The sequence below is a fragment of the Rhinoraja longicauda genome, chromosome 23 (assembly GCF_053455715.1).
Source record: "Rhinoraja longicauda isolate Sanriku21f chromosome 23, sRhiLon1.1, whole genome shotgun sequence".
NCBI lineage: Eukaryota > Metazoa > Chordata > Chondrichthyes > Rajiformes > Arhynchobatidae > Rhinoraja > Rhinoraja longicauda.
In genome coordinates, this window is record NC_135975.1 from 28,982,465 (window position 1) to 28,999,762 (window position 17,298).

The window sequence follows — 17,298 nt, forward strand, 5'->3', positions numbered from 1 at the left end:
GCTTCTCCACTAGTGGGAGATGGGAACTGCCTCGGAATTAAAGGGCGTACCTTGAGAGATGAGGAGGAATTTCGTAAGTCAGAGGGTGGCGAATCTGTGAAATTCATTGCCGCGGAAGGCTGTGGAGGCCGAGTCACTGGTAGTTTTAAAGATTGACAGATTCTTGATTAGCAAGGGCGTCAAAGGTTATGGGCAGGAGAATGGGGTTGAGAGGGAAAGATGGGATCAGCCATGATTGAACGGTAAGTAGACTCGACGGGCCGAGTGGTCTAATTCTGCCTCTATGACCTATGACATTGATTCAGAAATGGGCAGAGGTAGAAAGGAGCAGACTTTCCTGACCCGACCTATTTTGGGTCAGTTTAAAATGTCTGCAAGCTCCATTGTTCAGACAGTCATCCCTTTTTTAATCGGCTTTACAAATTGAGCAAATGAATATGGACTATTGCCTCAGGAGCGCCACACAGTAAAGAAAAGACACCTGGTGGTGCAGCGGGTAGAGCTGCTGCCTCACAGCGCCAGAGACCCTGGTTTGATCCTGACCTCGGCGTGGAGTTTGCACGTCCTTCCCGTGACCGCGCGGGTTTCCTCCGGGTGCTCCGGTTTCCTCCCACACCCCCAAAGACGTGCGGGTTTGTAGGTGGACCGGCCCTCTGTAAAATGGCCCCCAGTGTGCAGGGAGTGGATGAGAAAGTGGGATAACACAGGGCTAGTGTGAACGGGCGATTGATGGTCGGCGTGGTCTCGGTGGGCCGAAGGGCCTGTTTCCAGATTGTATCTCTTTAAAATAAAAAGCCCGGAGTTTTGAAAATAGGGACGTGCCTTTTATTTCATGCTTTGCTTGTTGGCTAACGGGAGTGAACGGGGTTAATCCACACCGTAGCTCTTTGGCCCAGTTACCCACACTGATAACACACCCTTGCTTTCTAACCCAAGTGCCCTCATCAAAGTGCGTGGTTTTGTCCTTTCACGGAGAAATTGTGAGCAGCCATTAGACTGATAATTGTTAACCGCACTTAAAAATAAGGGCGAGTAAATTGGTGGGATCGACAATGTCAGTGGGAGAATTTTTTCCTTTGATTTAAGTCTTTGGGTATTTTTTTTTTTAATGAGAAGGATCTGGCCTTGCTGGGTTTCATTCACTCTCCAGTCAGGCTTCACAAGCTCCTTTTGTAGTTTCCAAAGTTAACACAAGGTTTTCCCTGATCCGCTACTTTCATCTTTGCTCCGCACAGGAAGGAAGTACATCCGCGAAGGGTGGCTGACCACCGTGCCGTCCAAGGGCGAGGAACTCAAGCACAAAATGTTCTTCCTCTTCTCCGATGTCCTCCTGATGACGAAGCCCTGCCACCCGCTCCACCCTGTGCACTCCGACAAGTTCATCTGGCAGAAGGCCTACCCTCTGGCCGAGGGCAGGGTGGAGAAAGTCTTCGGGCACACCAAGAGTCAAGGAGGCCTGATCAGCGTGAGTCTCCTCCAAGAGAGTCAAGTTCGATCCTGACTGAAAGATCAGGTGGGGACGGGAAGGGAAGGTGAAATGGTTATCAGCCGTTGGCGATGCACGGTGGCACGGCGGTAGAGTTGCCGCCTCACCGCAACAGAGGCCCAGGTTTGATCCTGACCTCCGGGTGCTGTCTGCACGGACTCTGTACATTCTCCCCGTGATCGGGTGGGTTTTCTCCGGGTGCTCTGGTTTCCTCCCACACTCCAAAGGCTACAGCTTTGTCGGTCGGTTGGCTTCAGTATAGTATAAGAAAATAACTGCAGATGCTGGTACAAATCGAAGGTATTTATTTCACAAAATGCTGGAGTAACTCAGCGGGTCAGGCAGCATCTGGGGAGAGAAGGAACGTTTCGGTTCGAGACCCTTCTTCAGACTGACCCGAAACGTCACCCATTCCTTCTCTCCTGAGATGCTGCCTGACCTGCTGAGTTACTCCAGCATTTTGTGAAATAAATACCTTGGCTTCAGTATAGATTGTAAATTGCCCCTGGTGTGTGGGATAGTGATGGTGTGCAGGGATCGCTGGTCGGCACGGACTCGAGTGGGCCGAAGGGCCTGTTTCTGAGCTGGATCTCTAAACTAAAAACCAAAAGTCAGGTGAGTTTATTTCCTTTAACATTTACCTCGCCCATACAAAAGGACTCTAACCTATTTCAGAATAAAAGGACGTACCTTTAGAAAGAAGGTGGATTTCCATAGCCAGAGGGTGGTGAATCTGTGGGATTCACTGCCACAGAGCGGTGGAGACCATCTTTGGGTATATTTAAAGGGGAGATTGACAGGGTCTTGATTAGTAAGGGCGTCAAAGTTTACGGGGAGAAGGCAGCAGAATGGGGTTAGGAGGGTGAGATGGATCAGCCGTGACTGAATGGCGGAGTAGACTTGATGGGCCGAATGGCCTAATTCTGCTCCTGTGACTATTTCTCCCCTCCCCTTCCACCGTGATTGCATCCTCTGGCTTCACAATGCACATCTCCTTTTGCCCCACACGTTCTGTCTTTTCATCTCTGGCCTTTGTCCAAACATCTGCCGAACAAATAACCCCCCCTCACCTGTATCGACCTATTACTTGCTCCTTTCTTGCATCCCCTAACCCCCCCCCCCCCTCCCCTCCCCTCCCCTCCCCTAACCCTCCCACCTTACAATCAGTCTGAAGAAGAGTCCCAACCCGAAGCGTCACTTCCACTTTCTCCCAAGATGCTGCCTGACCTGCTGAGACACTCCAGCACTTTGTGCCTACCTTCAGCCTATTACTTGCCAGGCTTTCTCCTGCCTCTCCTCTCTTCCAGCTTTAGAATTGTCTTTCAAAAAACATTCGTTTGGTTTCGTTTATTATTGTCAGGTGCACCGCGGTACAGTGGAACGCTCTTTTTGCGTGCTACCCAGTCAGCGAAAAGGCTATGCACGATCACAATCAAGCCGTCCGAGGTGTACGGATGCAGGATAAAGGGGATAATGTTTAGTGCATGATAAATTCCAGTCAAGCCCCATTAACCTGTTCACTGTCACGATTTTTTTTCCCACTTGTATACCCACTCCAACCCGATTACACTCGAGGGTGGCACTGAACAGGTTAAAGATAGTCCGAGGGTCTCCCATGAGGTAGATGGTAGGTCAGGCATGCTTCCTAGTTGGTGATAGAATGGTTCAGTTGCCTGATAGAAGCTCGGAAGAGACTGCCCCTGTATCTCGAGGAATGCGTTTTCACACTTCTGTACCTCTGACCTGGTGGGAGAGGGTGGGGGGGGGGAGGGGAGAGGGAGTGTCCAGGGTGAGACTGGTCCTTGATTATGCTGCTGGCCTTGCCGAGGCAACGTGAAGTCCAGATGGAGTCAATGGAAGGGAGGTTGGTTTGTGTGATGGTCTGGGCTGCGTCCACAATTCTCTGCATTTTCTTGCGGTCTTGCATGGAGCTGTTCCCAAACCATGCTGTAATACATCCCAATGAAGTGCTTTCTACAGTGCATCTGTAGAAGTTGGTGAGAGTTGTTGGGGACATGCCAAACCTCTATTCTTTAAACCTTATCTGTGATTTTATCTATAACAAAATATGTTAAATGCACATAAAATGAAGTCACTGAGACCTGGGTATTAATTAGATGTAATAATTTTGCATATATATATATATATCAAAGGCAATTTCAGTTTGATTCATTTCATTAGTGAAGTAATTACTGGGTAATTTTAACAGATAAAATCAAAAAATCACCATGAGATACTAATGAAATGGATAATTTTATTGAATTAAAAGTTTATGGTTTGCTAACGGGAATAAGCATTGAATAACTTATAATGTCTGGACCCAGAGTGCTGGAGTAACTCAGCGGGTCAGGCAGCATCTCTGGAGAACATGGATAGGTGACGTTTCACAGAGTGCTGGAGTAACTTAGCAGGCCAGGCAACATCTCTGGAGAACATGGATAGGTGACGTTTCACAGAGTGCTGGAGTACCTCAGCGGGTCAGGCAGCATCTCTGGTCTGGTCCTTCCTTCAGGCTAATTGTAGGGGGGGGGAGAAGAAATTAGACTGAAGAAGGGCCTCGACCTGAAACGTCACCTATCCATGGCCTCCAGAGATGCTGCCTGACCCACTGAGTTACTCCAGCACTGTGTGTCTTTATCTTTTGTAAGCCTGCACCTGCATTCTCTCGTGTCTCTCAAGCTTTGAATATTAGTTTTTCCACTTACTGCAATATTTAAATGTTTTGAGCTAATGTGTGTTTATGTCTGTCGCTGCCAATTCTGTCAAGCACTTCATTTAAGTATGTTGCTTTCCCTAACAACTCCACTGCCATTTCATCAAGCCGTTATCAAGGGAAGCAAATTTATTAGAGGCTAATAGTGCAATAATATCAATGCCTAATTTTCCCTCTCTCCCTCTCCCCTCTCCCTCTCCCCCTCTCCCTCTCCCCCTCTCCCTCCATCCCTCTCCCTCCATCCCTCTCCCTCCATCCCTCTCCCTCCATCCCTCTCCCTCCATCCCTCTCCCTCCATCTCTCTCCCTCCATCCCTCTCCCCCTCCCTCTCCCCCCCCCCCCCATCCCTCCCCCTCCATCCCTCTCTCCTCACCTCCCCCTCTCCCTCTCTCCTCACCCCCTCTCTCCCTCCCTGCATCCAACCCTACTGCCATTCCTCTGACCCTCCACCTCTGGCCCTCCACCTCTCCCCTCTGACCCTCCACTTATCCGTCTCTCTCTCTCCCTCCCTCTCTCTCTCCCTCCCTCCCTCCCTCTCTCCCAGTCAGCTTATCAATCTGGGCGCTACCTGTAAGCACGGCACAATTGCAGTTAGTGCCACGAGGCGCTCTCTTGAAGAATTAAAGAGAAATTAACGTTGACAGCACTAAATTCAGAGGCACAAATCTGTGCCCCAATTTATATGTAAAACGAGGCGATTCATGAATCTATCGTTCACTTTTGCACGCAGGTTTGGAAGAGAACGTGGCCGTCTCTGAGCACTCAGCCTTTATAGCACAGCTCCCCGTGAATTGCTTTTGATGTATAAATAATCAACCTGAATTATGCCCAGTACAAATGTTGGCGCACTGCTGTTCTGGAGTTACAATGTAATTCCTGCCCCAGAGAGTCAAGTTTCCGTGACAAATCCTTAATTACAGCATTTCCACAGCCGCCGAGCCTGCTTATGCACAGATCTTAAGTATTCCCACGAGGCTTTGAGCTAACGTTATCAACAGTTTTGCTTGGCCTGTTCACTGAACTTGATAATTAGATAATACAATTGATGACACTGCATTTGAAATCTTTATTAAAGATTGATCTTAATCTGGGTATTATTTTGAATCCTGTGATGGGGATACATTTTGCAGCAAAATATATGTGCAGTCTGAAGATCGGTCCCCACAGATGCTGCCTGTCCCGCTGAGTTACTCCAGCACTTTGTGTCTTTTTATTTTTGTAAACCAGCATCTGCGGTTCCTTGTTTCTACCACAGTTGCCGGTTTATAATCTAGTGGCCAGTTCCTTTACAAGAATTTAAGTCCAATTTTAATTGCAAGTCCAAATTTAATTTATTAGCCTGCAGTGCACCCTGGAAGAATAGATATAACAGCTGGCCATAGAATGCTGGAGTAACTCAGCGGGTCAGGCAGCATCTCTGGATAGCATGCAGAGGTGACATTTTAAGTTGAGACCTTTTCATCAGTCTGTTGAAGGGTCTCGACCCCAAACGCCATCCATCCATGTTCTCCAGAGATGCTGCCTGATCCGCTGAGTTACTCCAACACTTTGGCATTTTTTTGTAAACTAGCATTTGCAGTTCCATGTGTCTACATTTTCTTGGTTGACCATATTCAAACATATTTCATTGAAGAAAATAGATAAGATCCAGGCATTTGCATATGATGTGTTAAACTGATTGGTTGAGATACAGCATGGAAACAGGCCCTTCGGCCCACCGAGTCCACGCCGACCATCGATCGCCTGTTCACACTAGTGCTATGTTATCCCACTTTCGCATCCACTCCCGACACACTAGGGGCCAATTTACTGAGGACGATTAACCTACAAACCCGCACGTCTTTGGAATGCGGGAGGAAACCGGAGCACCCGGAGGAAACCCACACAGTCCCAGGGAGAACGTGCAAACTCTACAAACAGACAGCACCCGAGGTCAGGATCGAACCCGGGTCTCTGGCAACGTGAGGCAGCGGCTCTACCCACCGCGCCACTCTAAACGTAAACATTTGCTCATTCACACCCTCCTCATAAAGCTGCTTTTCATAGAGTCGTACATTGTGGAAACAGGCCCAACTTGCCCACGCCAACTAACAAGCCACATCTGCACTAGCCCCACCTGCCTGCGTTTGGCCCAGATCCCTCGAAATCTACCCTTTTCATGTACCTGTCTAAATGTTTCTTAACCATTATTCCAGCACCTTCCCCAACTTTCTCCTATGGCAGCTCGGTCCATACATCTAACACCCTTTGTGTGAAAAAAAAAGTTGCCCCTCAGGTTCCTATTAAATTGTCCTCCCCTCACCTTAAACCCATGTCCTCTGGTTCTTGATTCTGCTTCTCTGGGTAAAAGACTGTGCATGTGTACCTCTCTATAAGATCACCCCTCCATTTTTGGTGCTCCATTTTTGTTTTTGTTAACAAAGAAATATTGTTGTCTTTGCGTGCTTGGCTGATTTTATTTGAAGTTTCTAATCTTTGAGCTCGAGCTCACCTTGTCAAAGGTGGCTATTGAATGATAACGTGCCAATGCATTCTTGAATGCTCTCGAATATTTCATGATGCGCGATCTAAAGGTAGAACAATTTTCAAAAAACATGCACATTATTGAACTACATCATTTTGGTGGCTTTCCTGTGTTATAAGTTCAAAAGGCTGTTAATCAGCAGTGGTGGCTCAGTGGTGGCTCAGTGATTAGAGCCGCTGATTCACAGCACCAGAGACCAAGGTTTGATCCTGACCTCGGGTGCTGTCTGTGTGTGGAGTTTATCGTGTTCTCCCCGTGACCACGTGGGTTTCCTCCGGTTGCTCCGGTTTCCTCCCACACCCCTGAAATGTGCGAGCTTGTAGGTTAGTTTGTAGTTTACCTCTAGTATACAGGGAGTTGGTGGGATCACATTGAGCTGGTGTGAACGGGCGATCAAGGGTCAGCACGGACACAGTGGGCCGATGGGCCTGTTTCCACGCTGCGGTCTCCAAACCGCCGGCTACAAGGAACTGCAGATGCTGGTTTACAAAAAAAGACAAAGCGTCGGAGTAACTCGGCGGGTCAGGCAGCGTCTCGGGAGGAAAGGAATACGCGACATTTTGGGTCGAGAACCTTCTTCAGACTGTGTCCCGACCTGAGACGTCACCCATCAATGTTCCCAAGAGATGCTGCCTGATCCGCTGAGTTACTCCAGCATTTTGTGGCCGGCTGTTCTATCTTTTCCTCCAGGGTACATTACAGACTGATAAGCGGAGGTCAGAGCCCTTCTTCAGTCTGCTGTTCCTTCCTACACGTATTTCGCCGTACCTCGGCACCCGTGATAATGAAGAGACCATCGAACCTTTCTCCAGAGGTGCTGCCCGACAGATTCACCACCTCTGCTTCTCCAGAGGGTGGTGAATCTGTGGAATTCTTTGCCACATAGGGCTGTGGAGGCAAAGTCGGTGGATATTTTTCGGGCAGAGATAGACAGATACTTGATTGGCGCGGGCGTCAGAGGTTACGGGGGTGAAGGCGGGAGAATGGGGTTAGGAGGGAGCAATAGATCGGCCGCTATTGAATGGCGGAGTGGACTCGACGGGCCGAATGGCCTGATTCTGCTCCTATCCCTTGCCGCTCCTATCCCCGGCACCGAAACTAAAGTTCTAGTGAGGCATCTCGCTTTTTAAACAAAACCCATTCTGCCTTCCAGCTGACCTTCCCAGAGGAGAAGCTGCTGGTGATGTCGAATGACCAGGAGGACATCAACAACTGGTACCGGTGTGTCTCTGCTGCCATGGGGTAAGGCGTCTCTCTCTCTCCCTGCCGAGCTTGCTGTCCTTCCTGGAGCCACTGACCTTGGTGGGGGGGGGGGGCTGCTGGCAAAAAGGTCGGAATGGATTCATTGATCAGCCAGAGCCTGCGTATGACAGTCTCTCCCTTAATTGAATCCCAAAAGGGAGCCGACGTGGGCTATTATTACAGAGCGCAGCCGATGGAGCTCATTAGGGCCTCCACAAACCGCGCGGTCTGCTAATTAGTTTATTATACAGAGACGCCCTGACGATGGGGAGGAAAAGTTGTCGTTTTGCCCTTTCCCCGCACAAGGGATACCGTTGAAAGTTTAATCAGCCGGCGATGGGCCAGACTTGGCAGTGGCTATACACCGGTCATTACCAAGGTCATCCCCCGCTGTAACATTGCCGGCAGGGCCACAGTTTGAACCCTAAGTAGAAAAACACCACCAGCCCACACTTCCCTTGCCCCTGAAAGAAGCCTGCTATAAAATGCACACCATGGGAAGCTCAGCGCCAACCGCCACTGAGAGCTCCTTGTTAAAAGTTGTTTTTTTTATATACATGGTATTGTCAAAAGCATCTGTTAGCCATAGTTGTCAAGTCCTTGAAAGTTTTGCTTAAAAGCCCAGAACAGTTGGTGTTTTAATTTAATGCCTTCTCGCTTCACCGACATGAATGCTTGCGGTCTCTGGAGTTTTAAACCTCTTCGTTTTATTCCGTCGTGCACACATTGTTTGAGGTATGTCGCGTAAGTTTTGTCATCAATGTCGTTCTCGGCAAGGAAACAGGCCCTTCGGCCCAACTCCTCCATGCCGACCGAGATGCCCCTTCTACGCTAGTCCCATTTGCCTGCCTTTGGCCCGTATCCTTCGAAAGCTTTCAGGGGGAATGCACAGAGCCTGTTACCCAGGGCAGGGGAACCAAGAACCAGGGGACATAGAAACATAGAAAATAGGTGCAGGAGTAGGCCATTCGGCCCTTCGAGCCTGCACCGCCATTCAATATGATCATGGCTGATCATCCAACTCAGTATCCCGTACCTGCCTTCTCTCCATACCCCCTGATCCCTTTAGCCACAAGGGCCACATCTAACTCCCTCTTAAATATAGCCAATGAACTGGCCTCAACTACCTTCTGTGGCAGAGAATTCCACAGATTCACCACTCTCTGTGTGAAAAAAAACGTTCTCATCTCGGTCCTAAAAGACTTCCCCCTTATCCTTAAACTGTGACCCCTTGTTCTGGACTTCCCCAACATCGGGAACAATCTTCCTGCATCTAGCCTGTCCAACCCCTTAAGAATTTTGTAAGTTTCTATAAGATCCCCCCTCAATCTTCTAAATTCCAGCGAGTACAAGTCGACATGGGTGCATGCTGAGGGGTAAAAAGATTTAATAGGAACCCAAGTGTCTTTTAAATGCTGCTATTGTACCCATCCTATCCACATACCTGTCCAAATGCCTTTTAAATGTTGCGATTGTGTCTGCCTCAACTTTCTCCTCGGGCAGCTCGGTCCATACACCCACCACTGAGCTGAAAGTTTGCCCCTCGGGTTCCCATTAAATCTTTTCCCCCCTCAGCTAACACCCGTGCCCCCTGGTTCTTGATTCTCCTACCCTGGGTCGCTCCACCTATACTATGCATTATTTCATACACCTCTGTAAGATCAGGCCTCAGCCTCCTGCACTCCAAGGAATAAAGGGCGAGTCTGCCCAACCTCTCCCTGAAGCTCAGGTCCTCGAGTCCGGGCAAAGTTAGGAACAGTTTATGCCCAAGACCGCAAGAAATTGCAGAGAGTAGTGGATGTGTCCCCATCCATCCCACGGACCAGACTCCCCACCATCGACTCCATCTACACGTCACGCTGCCTCAGGAAAGCAGCCAACATGATCAAAGACTTGTCCCACCCCGGCCATTCCTTCTCCCCACTCCCTCTCGGCAAAAGGTACAGAAGCTTGAAAGCGCGCACCACCTGACTTAGGAACAGCTTCTTCCCCTCTGTTATCAGGCTTCTGAACGGTCCTTCCATAAGCTAGGTAGACACAAATTGCTGGAGTAACTCAGCGGGTCAGGCAGCATCTCAGGGGAGAAGGAATGGGTGACGTTTCGGGTCACCCGAAACGTCATCCATTCCTTCTCTCCTGAGATGCTGCCTGACCCGCTGAGTTACTCCAGCATTTTGTGTCTACCTTCGATTTGAACCAGCATCTGCAGTTATTTTCCTACACACCAGCTAGGGTTCTGTCCGATTCACCTCTACCCCATTGCGGACATTGGACTGTGTCTCCCCGACTGATGCTCTACAGCGCTGAGAACTATATTATGCACTCTGTACATTCCCATTGACTCTTCCTATTCTCCTTGAGTTTGACTTGATTAGATTTAAGAGTAGTGTTATCTGACCTGTGTGGATAGCATGCAAAACAAAGCTCTTCACTGTCCCTCGTTACACATGGCAATAATAAACCTAAATTTAACAAACCGTTGAAGGTAAGCCAGAAATTGTGGAGACAACGGGATTCAAACCGATTAAACTCCGCCAGTCAGACGTGACTTCCACATCTCTCCTCTGACCCTTCGCATCTCCCCCCCCCCCCCCCCCGAAATTACTCCCACCCTCTCGTCTTTCGTAGGCTCACGGACGCAGCCTGGAAACAGGCCCTTCGCCCCACTGTGATCATGCTAGCCCTCAACTGCCCATTTACTCCCATCCCATTTTATTCTAGAAACATAGAAACATAGAAAATAGGTGCAGGAGTAGGCCCTTCGAGCCTGCACCGCCATTCAATGTGATCATGGCTGATCATCCAACTCAGTATCCCGTACCTGCCTTCTCTCCATACCCCCTGATCCCTTTAGCCACAAGGGCCACATCTAACTCCCTCTTAAATATAGCCAATGAACTGGCCTCAACTACCTTCTGTGGCAGAGAATTCCACAGATTCTCCCCACAATCTCATCAATCCCCCCCCAGATTCTATCTCGCATGTACCTGGACATGGTAGGGGGAGTTAACGTGTGCCCACTCACCTACTGAGCTACGAAATTGGAGGAACACCACCTCATATTTTGCTTGGGCACCTTAAACCTCAGCGGTGCGAACGTTGATTTCTCTCATTTCAAGTAACCCCTGTCTTCCACCTCTCTCTGTGGCCCCCCCTCCCCCATCCTAGTCATCCTACCAGTTCCACTGTTCGCATACGTGTATCCCTGTCGTCATCACTGCTTCCCCCAGCCAACAATGGACCATTATGGACTCCACCCTTCCTCGAACACCTGTTGCTGGCCCTGATTGGTTCTGGCATTTTCCTCCCACCTCCCTCTTCCCTCTCTCCACCGCTCTGTTTGAGTCTGAAGAAGGGTTCCGTGTTCCAGACACCCACCACACTTTAGGTGTGTGAAAAGAAACTTGCCCTGCACATCTATATACTAAAACTCTCGTTTGTTTGTTTGTTTGTTCCTGATCTACAGCCAAAACGGTACACGATAGCACAACAATTTTAGGCCCACCTTACTCACCGTCGTCCCTTTGGTGCTAATGGAAGAGGTTTCATTGAAATTGGTGTTATATTTTTAAAGTTATTCACATTTTAAAGTTTAAATCTATCTCCTAGGGAGGGGGAGGGAGGGGGAGGGATAAGGGAGGTTGAGGGGGATGGAGTGGGGGAGGAGGGGGTGGAGGGGAAGCAAGGGGAAGGGGGAGGAGGGGGCTTGAGGGGGATGGAGTGGAGGAGGGGGAGGGAGGGGGGAGTGGAGGGAGGAAGGGAGGAGTGGGGGAGGAGAGGGTGCTGCACCAATGCTGGAGAGGTTTGGGCCCAACGGGTCCACTTGGTCTAGTCTCCTTCAAATGTTTTCCCTCCCACCTTGAACCTATTTCCTCTCGTCTATCCATTTCCACCCTGCAGGAAAATAGGTTCTGACTATCTACCCTATGTGTGCCTCTCATCATTTTATATACTTCTATCAGGAAGATATTTCCCAGAGGATATAGTAATTGAGAGGAAATTATAAAAGCACACTGTGTAAGTAATCTCAGAGACACCGCCAAAATAAGGTCACAGGTAGCTAAAAGATGATTCAACAAATTTCTGCCTGCATTTGATCCATATAGACAATAGACACAGGAGTAGGCCATTCGGCCCTTCGAGCCAGCACCGCCATTCAATGTGATCATGGCTGATCATTCTCAATCAGTACCCCGTTCCTGCCTTCTCCCCATACCCCCAGACTCCGCTATCCTTAAGAGCTCTTTCTAGCTCTCTCTTGAATGCATTCAGAGAATTGGCCTCCACTGCCTTCTGAGGCAGAGAATTCCACAGATTCACAACTCTCTGACTGAAAAAGTTTTTCCTCATCTCAGTTCTAAATGGCCGACCCCTTATTCTTAAACTGTGGCCCCCTGGTTCTGGACTCCCCCAACATTGGGAACATGTTTCCTGCCTCTAACGTGTCCAACCCCTTAATAATCTTATATATTTCGATAAGATCTCCTCTCATCCTTCTAAATTCCAGTGTATACAAGCCTAGTCGCTCCAGTCTTTCAACATATGACAGTCCCGCCATTCCTTCCCTTAAATGCCACTCTGGTACCTGCCTCCCCCACCACCCCTGGCAGTGCGTTCCAGGCACCCACCACCCTCTGTGTTTAAAAATAAAACTTGCCCCACACATCATGAAACTCCCCCTCACCTCTAACCTCTGCCCCTCTACGTCTCCCTGTGGGGCCACAGTAGTTGCTTGTAACTGTGAATAAAGACTGCGGGCCCCCTGGTTTGTCTCTCGTCTGAAGGCCAGTCTTTCATCTCGCCACTCTTCAGAAGTGGGCTCCACATCTCTCTCCAGTAATGACTCCAGCTCCAAAGAGAATTCACTGTGAACTGTGCATGTGGACTGGTGATGAGGGAAAATCAGACAGACTCCCCCCCTCTTCTCAGCTACCTGTGACCTTGTTTTGGTGTTCTCTATGAGAGTATTTACACAGGGTGCTTTTACATAGTACAGTACAGCTCAGGAACACACCCTTCGGCCCACAACGCCTGTGCCGTACATGATGCCAAGACTATCACTTATCTACCTGTACATAACCCATATCCCTCCAGTTGACTTTAGTTTGTTATTGTCACCTGTACCGAGATACAGTGAAAAGCTTTGCATGCTATCCAGTTAAAGAAAAGACTATACATGATTACAATCGAGGCATCCACAGTGTACAGGATAAAGGGTACAATATTTAGTGAAATATAAAGTGTGTTCAAAGGTCTCCAATGAGGCAGATGAGAGGTCAGGACCACACTCTGATTGGTGAGAGGATGGTTCAGTTGCCTGATAACGGCTGGGAAGCCACTGTCCCTGAATCTGGAGATGTGCGCTTTCAAACTCCTGTACGTTTTTATACGCTTGATGGGAGAGGAGGGAGTGACTGGGGTGAGACTGATCATCGATTATGCTGGTGACCTTGCCGAGGCAGCGTGAAGTGCCGATGGAGTCAATGGAAGGGAGGTTGATTTATGTGATGGTCTGGGCTGCGTCCACAAGCCTCTGAAGTTTCTTGCCGTCTTGGAGCTGTTCCCAAACCTTGCTGTGATGCATCCCGACAAAATGCTTTCTGTGGAACATTGTAGAAGCCGGTGAGAGTTGTTGGGGACGTGCCAAACTTCCTAAGCCTTCAACGGAAGTAGAGACGTCGGTGTGATTTTGGCCATAGCTTCAATGTCCAGGAAACATTGCTGGTGATGTCTATATTCTAAAACTCTCGTTTGTTTGTTTGTTTGTTTGTTCCTGGACTACAGCCAAAACGGTACACGATAGCGCGACAATTTTAGACCCACCTTACTCACCGTCGTCCCTTTGGTGCTAATGGAAGAAGTTTCGTTGAAATCGGTGTGACCGAAAGTTTAAATCTATCTCCTAGGGAGGGAGGGAAGGAGGGGGTTGGAGGGAGGGGGGAGGAGGGAGGATAAGGGGGGTTGAGGGGGATGGAGTGGAGGGGAGGAGGAGGGAGGGGAGGGGTGTGGGGTGGAGGGAGGGGAGGGGGAGAGGGTGCTGCACCAACGGGTCCACTTGGTCTAGTTTATTCCTAAAGACACGAAGCTTTCGACCATCTCTACTTCGGCGCCACCATTGTAAACCTGCTGTGTGTACTGCTTCGCTTCCTAAAGTAAATCACAATCTCCTTTGACTTGCTGGCCCTGAGAAAAGGCTTGTGGCCTTTTCATCAGGCTACGAGATTCTCAATCTTCTTCTCACCATTATCCGGCCCACTTCGGTGGTGTCATTTACAAACTTGTAAATTGATAGGCGCAAGGTCCTGGAGTAACTCAGCGGGTCAGGCAGCGTCTCTGGAGGAAATCGGCAGGAGACGTTTCAGGTCGAGACCCTTCTTCAGTGTGAAGAAGCGTACCCAGACAAAACATCATCCAGCCTTTTTCTTCAGAGATGCTGCCTGACCCGCTGAGTTACCGAAACCTTGTGCCCATCTTTGCTATAAACCAGCATCTGCTGTTCTTTGTTTCAAACAATTTGTAAATTGAATTGGATTGGTATTTGGCTGCACAGTAGTACAGTAAGCGGCTGAGAATGCATCCTTGTGGGGCACGTTTCGTTTAGTTTAGAGATACAAGGCGGAAACAGGCCCTTCGGCCCATCGAATGGGTGCAGTCCAGCGATACCCATACATTGACACCATCCTACACACACTAGGGACAATTTACAATGTACAGAAGCTAATTAACCTACAAACCTGCACGTCTTTGGAATGTGGGAGAAAACCAGGGAGGGCGTGCAGACACTACCCGTAGTCAGGATGGAACCCGGGTCTCTGGCGCTGTGAGGCAGCAACTCTACCACTGCCCTCAGCCAGTGTTGAGGATGATCGTAGAGGATGATTGTGCAGAAGCAATGCAACTTGGGACGGAATAAAGTTTTGTTTTCACTTTGTAATGCCACAGACGGTTGCAATCGCGGGCCACTGTTACCCAGAGGAGGGACAACCTGGCAAGGAGACCGCTGCGGCCAGCACAAAGCTCAACACAGACGACCACCGACTCACCCATCCCTAAAGCTGGCACCAAGAGATACTTGGTAAGGATTTACTTCTGGAGAGGAAACAGGCTCTGAACGCCCCCCCATCCCAGGGATGTCTGTACAAGCCGTTACAGAGAACAGCACAGGAACAGGCCCTTCGGCCCACAATACCCCTTCCGACCATAACGCCAATTTAAAATAATCTCGTGATCCATATCCCTCCATGCCCTGCATATCCATAAGCCTTTTGAAGACGGACTCCAGACTTGTTGGCAGAATTGTTCTACTAATTAAAGTCCATGCTCAACCAAAATGGATTTACCACTGTAAGTGTAGAACCACTCTGAAATGGCCATTAACAACGCGTGACAACAATTGATTTAATATGTACAATGTAATTCAGTTAGACAATGGATCTTGAATTTTAAATCTAGGGTCAAAGCAGTAAAGGCACCTAAATCCACAGTGTAAATTTCGTCTCCGAATGGTTGTGTCAAAAGTGATAAACTAAAGTGAAACTGATTTCATCTGCCTGTACATGATCCATATCCCTCCATTCCCTGCACTTCCACTGAAAGCCTCTTCAGCACCGCTATCGTATCTGCCTCCTCCACCCCTCTGGCAGCTCGTTCCAGGCACCCACCACCCTCTGAGGGGAAAAATAACTTGCCCCACGCATCTCCTTTAATCTTTGCCCCTCTCACCGTATAGCTGTGCCCTGAGGAGAAAGTTGCTGACTATCCAGGCAAGAAAAGATTCTGACTGTCTACCCCAGGAAAAGGTTCTGTCTACACTACTCCAGGATGTTGATGTTGAGGAATCGGTGAAGGCAATGTCATTGAATGCCAAGCACTTACTCCCTGCGACCACATGGAACAAAGGTTCCAACTGTCTACCCGGTATTTTCCCCTCATCATTTTAATTGCTTCTATCAGGTCTCCCCTCAACTTCCGACGCTCCAAAGAGAGCAATCATTGTCCTGGTGTAAGACCTCTCCTTGTAGCTGATATGCTCTAATCCAAGCATCATTCTGGTAAACCTCGGCTGCACGCTCTCCAAAGCCTTTTGGAGAGCCTTTTGCATGGAAGAATGTTCCCAATGTTGGGGGAGTCCAGGACCAGGGGCCACAGTCTAAGAATAAAGGAGAGGCCGTTTAAAACTGAGGTGAGAAGAAACTTTTTTCACCCAGAGAGTTGTGAATTTGTGGAATTCTCTGCCACAGAAGGCAGTAGAGGCCAATTCACTGGATGAATTTAAAAGAGAGTTAGTTAGAGCTCATGGGGCTAGTGGAATCGAGGGATCTGGGGAGAAGGCAGGCACGGGTTACTGATTGTGGATGGTTAGCCATGATCGCAATGAATGGCGGTGCTGGCTCGAAGGGCCAAATGGCCTCCTCATGCACCTATTTCCTATGTTTCTATGTTTACATCCTTTCGGTAACGGGGCGACCAGAACTGCACGCGGTGCTCCAAATGCGGTCCGACCAAAGTGCGAATGATTGAACACGGTAGATGTTGTGTTGTTACTGGGTTAGCTCACAATTCTCTCCTTTCCTGTTCCTGACAGAGCCACCAGCCACAACAGGAGCCAAGCACGAGCGGTCACACTCAGAACGATTGCACGGAACCAAAGCAAATTAAGCTGATGCCTCATCCCACCCTCAGGTAATCTCCACCATTCCTGCACATCGCTGGAGCACTGATCCCTACTCAAGACTGTTCTATTGATCCAGTATTCCGGCTGCTCCCTTGATCTTAAGTCATCTTTCTTCGGTTCTAAGGCCGTATGAAATCATCTCCCAATTTTAGTTGATGACCCACCCCCTCCCCCCACTCTATTTATCTCCCCCCCCACACGCTTCCCTGTGCACCACAGTGTGTACCCATTTCTACCCCTCCCTACCCCCCCTCCCTTCCCCCTCCCCCACCCATCCATCCACCTCCAATTATATCCCTACCTTTGCCTCCGCATTTCATTCCTCTCCTTATTTGACATCCTTTTGTCTCGTTGTCTCCTTTCTTTCTCTCCTCTACTTTCTCCTTCTCATCTCTGTCCTCCGTCCGCCCACCTGCCCATTGACTTCCCGCACCTGTATCCACCTATCACTTCTCCAACTTTAGTTAGCTAACCAACAATCCCGCCCGGTCTCTTCCCGCCCGGTCTCTTCCCTGTGCCCCACCTGGATGTGCACCAGTTTCTATCTCAATCGTGCCTCCCCCCCCCCCCCCCCCCCCACTTTGCACCCATCTCCGTCCACCTGCATCCCTCCCTCTGGCTTTACATTTCATTCCTCCTCTCCTTATCTCACACCCTTT

General features: G+C 49.2%; 1 protein-coding gene across 1 annotated transcript in view; it reads left to right on the forward strand.

The window, feature by feature from the left end:
• The window catches only part of arhgef39 (Rho guanine nucleotide exchange factor (GEF) 39), a 41,684-nt gene that overhangs the window by 22,923 nt on the left and 1,463 nt on the right, over window positions 1–17,298 (forward strand). The window contains exons 8-11 of the mRNA XM_078420079.1: window positions 1,236–1,465; window positions 7,877–7,965; window positions 14,908–15,040; window positions 16,550–16,647. Of these exons, the coding sequence (XP_078276205.1) occupies window positions 1,236–1,465; window positions 7,877–7,965; window positions 14,908–15,040; window positions 16,550–16,647 (550 nt within the window). The remainder of the gene's footprint in view (window positions 1–1,235; window positions 1,466–7,876; window positions 7,966–14,907; window positions 15,041–16,549; window positions 16,648–17,298) is intronic.